Consider the following 6893-nt stretch of genomic DNA (forward strand, 5'->3'; position numbering starts at 1 on the left):
TGCGACTCCCATTCTCTAGTTCACAGGCTGTCCAACTTCTAAGCTTCCAGGAGCCACATGCTCCAGAGGCCACACACTGCACAGTGCCACACAGATACTTCCATCCACCCACCACTGCACTCCATCCATGCCCATGTGGGCACATACCTTTAAATGCTGCACGATATGGGCACTATCCCCCTCCACAGCATGTGGCCCCCACCCCCCTCCAGGATGCAGCCACAGACTTACCCTTATCTCCTTGCACTGATAGACAAAGGCACAAATTGACAGCTGGAGAAAGGAGGGGGGAGCCTGGAGCTATGGCTGCTATTGCAGCTGCAGAGATGTTGTGGTATGGGGGTCAGAGCTGCACATTAACCCCTTGGAGCCCACAGGTGACTTGTGGGATGGCCATGCTCTAGTTCAAACATCCCATACTCTTTAAAATCTGACAAAGCACATCATAGCCACTGATTTCAGAACTCAGCTCCCTGTATAATGTTTGACAACGTATAAAAGTACAGACATACACTCCAGCACCTGGTGTTCCTGTGCAGATAGACACCTTAGGTCCTTAGGAACTAAAGCAGATGATGCAGTGGAATTTTTGTCGTATTTTCTTTTCACACTAAAGAAGGAAGAACAGTTTGTGAAACATGGATAGACTGCTGACAAAGGCTTCCCAAATATGAATGATACATACTGGTATTTCCATGTAGTGAACCTGCCAGTTTTCTTCTGTGGAAAGTACTGTGTAGGTAGACCTCCTCAAGTCAAATCACTTTGCAAGTGGAGGGAATATTTGGCTGCCTTGGAGCAGTACAGGATGAAGTTCTTGCTGTTTGCCTCTAATACAAAATACAGGAGCACATCACATGAGATCTAAGGAAACCTTGATTCTCAGCACCCAAAGTTAAACAGTATGCCCAGTTGCATTGTATACCATCTTCTAGATCCTACAGCCATGCACGTTTCTTACATTATGCTTACATGCTTATCTTAAAGAGCTGAAGGTATGTCAAGCACACAATAACGATAGCAAAAGTGAGGAAGTGTTGGAGTCCCATAAGCTCATTTATTCCTTATATAAATAATAGCCCTTTAGCTGCCTTTGCTCTCACTGGGAAGAAAACTCATTTGCATTGCCACCACCAAAGGCTTATGTACTTCCATCAGATGCCAGATGTTTATATAGAATAGAACAATGAACCAGCATTATAGAAAATAAGATGGGACTTGTGATGGTGTTAGAAGAAATAGACACATGCTGTTCTTATAAAAGGAAGATCTTTGGATGACTGGGTACAGGTGTTGTATATGTAGAATGAAGGTGGAGGAAAAATAGGCTCTTGAAAAAGGGGTGGGGTTCAGCCTCCAAAAATGTAGTGTAAGAGCCATGTGACTTAATGCAGCGTTAACCTGCATTAAAGTAATCTTGAAATCTAAAGTGTAGTGTAAGAAATCAGCTTCTATAGGGAAGAGTTAACTGCAAAGCCAGTCTTACTCATATAAGCCATTGTCAACAGTAACAATGAAGCACAGACACTACTATTAACCATGACTCTGAGAACCTGCAGGATCTCTTTGTAAAACCACTCTGAATTCTTTCCTCCTCTTGCTTTATTGTTCAGGAGGTCTTTGTTCTAAGGAGTAGTTCTTCCCTTGAGTGGTTTGCAGCTGCTTAAAGCCCACTATTATTGTCATGGTACATATAGTTACATTCCCAGCCTCAACAAGTAGTTGCCACCATCACACCATGCTTAGTCATAAAAAGCACTTCTCTTTCCCTTTTCAGATTCCAAACATCGCCCTGCTTTGAAGTACCTGCCACCACCTGGCAGAGGCTCCAGGACTGAAGGTAAGACCATAGTTATGAGAGCAGTTGCCCCTTTTAGACACTAGCTTTCAAACTATTTCAGTATATTTCTACAAGCTATTTTCAGACCATTTCATATTCTTAAAACAAGATTGAAACAGTTTCAAGGAAAGCTTATAAGAACCTCACGTTGTAAAGAAGGAAATCAGTCCTGAGGGGATGTACTCACTGAGAAGTGAGATGAGGGATTGAGAGTCAGACCTGCCCTATACTATCACCTCTTATTATTTCAGCAGAACAGAAAATAGAGACACAGGAAGAAACTTGATCTTATTAGAAGGAAAGGATCCAATGGATAAGCAGCTTCCAGATAAAGTGCTATGGGAAAAAGAGACAGTATTGACCTCAGACTGTAATAAATACAGAAGGATTGTAATGACTGGGTCTGCCTTTAACAAACAGGGCTTTGGGCGTTTTTTGGTGTTTTTTACTTTTTAGAATTAAATTTAGTGTTGTTTAAAGTTACCAGATTAAAAGTATCAGAAGCTCCTTTCTTTTAATAACTTACAAAAGAAGCAGAAACAGCCCCAGCTTCCTCAGTGATGTTCCCCATTGCTGGCTATGAGGAGTGTTCTCTAGGGGTCTGCAGGGAGTTTATTTTTGACCTGTTCACTCCTTTTGCTTCTCCAATAAGAGTGCTGGTAAGAGGGACATTTAGTGGGGTTTGTAATCTTTGTGTTGTCACTGGACTGAAACCCACTAAATTATTTAATCAAAGAGCCTTCAAATGTCAATACTATTCTGCCCTCCCTCACCTAGGGTGGGGATTGGCTGGTACCCTAGAGGCATGAGGTTTCAAACTTTATTATAATCCCTTGAGTCAGCCAATCCCTACATTGCAAATGTTTTTATAAACATGAGCTTTAGCTGCCTAGACACTAGTTATTGCTCCTGTGTTGTGCCCATAGATATTCCCAAAGTAACAGCCTAGAGGGACATACATACTGCTAAACTGCTGTGACAGGCCTGCTGCTTTGCACACACTGGGTGCATCTACACATCACCATATGGTGACGTAGCAATGCGCTATGTTGCCGTACAGTAGGCTATGGTGATGTTGCAATCAAGTGTGTCTACATATGATCACCAGCTAGATTGCCTTAGCGGCACACTCCCTGGGAATAGCACGCCCCTATAGCGACATGGGAGTGAAATCTACCCACGTGCACTGCACAGTAACCACCCATACTGCGCCATGCTTTAGTACTTCCAAAAGTGCTGTAGCAACAGTGCCATACCGCATGTAGATGCGCCCACTACCTCCTGAACCAGTAGTGTGGCTGTGTTTGCATGGTGCTACACTCATGTTAATTAGCTCTGCTTCTTAGTTTTAGGAGGTAGATTAGGGGTGTGGCCAGAATGCATTTCACTACCTCTTCTCTATTTTTTAGAGCCCATAGAAGGATCTGGGAAACAGAGTGTAAGTTAGATCAATCTTGAGACTGCTCTGGCTTACCCAAATGATCAGGCAGACTCTTGTTTGGCCACAACATTGGGGATCACAAAGGTGGTTTAAACCACCTCTGTTCCTCCCAAGGCTAACTTCCTTTCCCCGAACACAATAACAAGGTAAATGAGAATTAGATCTATGGGATTCAGCACTTGTGAAAATCAAACCAAGCAGTATATACCAGTTATACAAGTGAGCTCCTGCAGGACTGGGTTGAGATTTGTGGATGTTCCCACCATTTCTGAAATCCCAGAACTTCTAAAATAAGGCCATGTATGTCCAGACATGGGATTCTAAAAACAAATGAATCCTTAAGAACAACTGTGTAATAATCACATGCTACATTTACAACAGAGATGATAGTATTATTCCCCAAGCAATGCTACCTTCTATTAAAATCTATTCATCTAATCTATTCATCTCTTCTTCTTTAGGGGGAGAAACTCAAAGAAGCAGTGTAGAATCAGTGTTCACCTACATGCAAGCAGGTGAGAGAGGCAATATAGTAACTTTCTCTCTTCCCCCCTCTCCCCCGGGTTATTCAGCAAAGCTTACTGCAGAAAAGTGTGGATTTATTTGACTTTGGTTTTATGGAGCAGTTAAAGATACCAAGCAAAAGGAAGGCAATTAGAATTGTATCAAACAGTTCCCTGGGTTTGAACACTGACAGTGATATATACTCCCTTATCTAAACATCTCAGGAAGCCTGACATTTCCTTCTCTTGAAGGAGTATTCACTTTAAACCACACATCTAAATTTAAAAAAATGCATTGCAGCTTTATCAGTACTCATGAAGCCACCATGTCACTTCTTTGAAAGTAAAACCACTTAGAGGCATTTTGGTAAACGTGGACCAACAGAAAGGAAACTGAGGAAACCACAGAACATAAAAAAGCTACCAAGGCCAGAAAAGTTTTACCAAAACCTGGAAAATCCAGAAAGCAATCACAAGTGAATGGAGAATGTAGCCAGAAGTCTTGGAAAACATTAAAGAGGCCTGCATAATAAAGGCTATGGTAACACATGATCAATATGGGAAGTGATTATTGATATAAATGGCAGTCCACTGTGTGGATCTAGTATAGTGATTCTCAACCTGGGGTACCTTGAGATCTTTTCAGGGGTGCAACACAATGTTAGCACTATTACGTGTGCAGACATGATTCCCAAGAGATTTCACATAGGAATTCATAGTCTTAAAAACATTTTTACCTCGTGTGGGATTTCTGAGTTGTTTGCAACAGAAGAATTACTCTTTTATTTTCCTGTAGTAAACAAACCAAGTGAAAACTAAGAGCTAACATTTTCTAAGGGGTGCCTTGAGTTTAGATAGGAGTGCCTTGAGACTAAAAATGTTGAGAACCATGGATCTAGTAGAAAATGAAGCTCTTAGAAGGATCTGAAGATGTACATTTTAAAGGCCATCCTGAAGATAACAGCATTTGTGCACCTTCAGGTCAGGATAATATGTCTACATTATGTGAATAAAGTATATGAATATGCAGGATGTGGTGATTCACATACCAGAAAGAATGGGAATGTTTGCCCAGAAATGTAGCAGATGGTGAGTAAAACATTTTGAGGACAATGAGTACTTATGTAACAGTATGTAATTTAAATTGCCATTCTATATACTAGTAGCTGAAGGGAACAGGGAGGCTTGCCTCTGCAGAGCAAGCTGTTGCTATGGAATTTACCTTTCTGCTCAAGGATGTTATAAAAAAAAAACAAACCAGTAGATCCCACAGTGTAAGAACTCCCAATAGGAAATGAGTTAGGTTTTCCTATAGAATGAAGAACATGTTGTTACTTCTATATTTGGTCCCAACCCATTTTGTGCCATGAATCAATACCATGCCTCTTGCCATTTGAAAATTACTGCATATGCAGTCAAAATACATGTAGTATTGTTGATGCTTGATTGCACTGACAGCTGTATAATTAGTAATATGATGCATAAGAAACATAAAGTGACATTTTATATACACAAACAGATAATAATGGGAACAGCACTAGCCATCTGCAGTACTGGTTATCTCATCTTCTTGCTAACTGGTACTGTTTGCTGCCAGTAAATGACAGGCTTAGTTTACTGATTATAGTGTTAGAGTTAGAAAACAAATATTCAAAAGGGCATCATTAGGGGAAGTGATGTAACTATATATCCAACATTATAGCATTTAAGGTTAACTTGACTGGTAGAACTTTAGAATGAGGTCTCTTGGATGTTAACATTTATGCCATGTGTTTCCTTCTTATACCTTTCAACCAGTGAGGTCAGCAAAGCTAGTCTGGTCACATTCCATTTCTAGTCAGTTTAATTTTCTGGCTCTCTCTGTTACATGGTGATCGTGAATTTTTGGCTACCAGCCCTGAAGGGGTATGTTTCAGACACACTCCAAAGTTTTCCTTAAAGTTTCTGTTTTAATAAAGACAGTGCTATTCACAGGAAGTTAACAACTTAAGCTACTTGACAGTGGACACACCTACACACGCAGTTAGTGTGCCTGAATTTCCTGCGCAGAAAATTCAGAAACATTAAACTGCACCCCCCCCACGCATCTGAACATGAGCCTGTTGAGAGCAAATTTGCTCCTAACTGGAGCAGTTCAGTTTCAAGCCGCTCCTGCCTTGCTCTGCCCCCCCCCGCAACAGCCAGGGGGAGATCCATGCTTCTCTGGGTGCCAGCCAAAGTCGGCAGGGGGAATGGGAGCTAGTCCTGATTTCCATGAGGTAGGGGAGAGCTGTCCCAGCTTTCCAGGCAGTTGCCTCCCAACCACATGGAGATCAGGATCCATCCTGATCTCCACGTGGTTGGGAGGCAGCTGCTCAGCAGCTGGGACAGCTCTCCCTACCAATGGAGATCAGGGCAGGTCCCTATCTCCACGTGGCTAGGAGGCAGTGTCCCACCAAACCAGGACAGCTGTCCCTACCCCCTGTGGCCCCCGGTTCCTAGCTTGACTGGGAGCAATTTGCTCCTGGTCAGCATCTACAAGTGCGCAAAATAAAACTGGATAGAAACTAGCTATGAAGTTACATATTTTCTAGCTCTAACATTATAGGTGGATGGGCAGTTTAATGGCATGATAGTTTGCATGTGTAGCCAGTCTAAATGAATTGCACAATTAGCCACTTAATTGTGTAATACATGTAACCTGTAGAGGGGGCCATCAAGAAACAAACATATGAGAGATAAATAATAAGTTGCCCTAAGAACTACACCATATACTTCATATGGTACCTTTGATTTAGTTCTCTTCTTATATCACATGAAAAAAGGGAATAGTTTATCCTGTTCCAGGCATCCAAAAACAGGCCCCAAAGGTAAATTTTATACAAATTGATTCTAGGTCTACAAGCCTGTCATATAAGAGCTTTGGAACTGTAGGTAGAGCTCACCACTGATATTCAAATAGCTAACCATTTCAACCTGCTGCTTCTGGTTACTCTAGATACAATTTAAAAAGTTAAACTATATCACCATTCTTATTCTGTACTGGTTTGGTTCAGTCAGTAGAGTTCCTGTGGACTGCATGCCAGCAATTAAATCTCGTCTTGGGTAACAAAAAAGTTTACATTTAAAC

At 41.5% G+C, this 6893-nt stretch overlaps 1 protein-coding gene across 1 annotated transcript in view; it reads left to right on the plus strand.

The window, feature by feature from the left end:
• Positions 1 to 6893, plus strand: part of DNAAF8 (dynein axonemal assembly factor 8) — a 209555-nt gene that overhangs the window by 158163 nt on the left and 44499 nt on the right. Inside the window, exons 23-24 of the mRNA XM_059716730.1 lie at positions 1778 to 1840; positions 3743 to 3813. Coding sequence (XP_059572713.1) covers positions 1778 to 1840; positions 3743 to 3813 — 134 coding nt within the window. The remainder of the gene's footprint in view (positions 1 to 1777; positions 1841 to 3742; positions 3814 to 6893) is intronic.

Source organism: Alligator mississippiensis, chromosome 13 (genome assembly GCF_030867095.1).
Source record: "Alligator mississippiensis isolate rAllMis1 chromosome 13, rAllMis1, whole genome shotgun sequence".
Taxonomy (NCBI): Eukaryota; Metazoa; Chordata; order Crocodylia; family Alligatoridae; genus Alligator; species Alligator mississippiensis.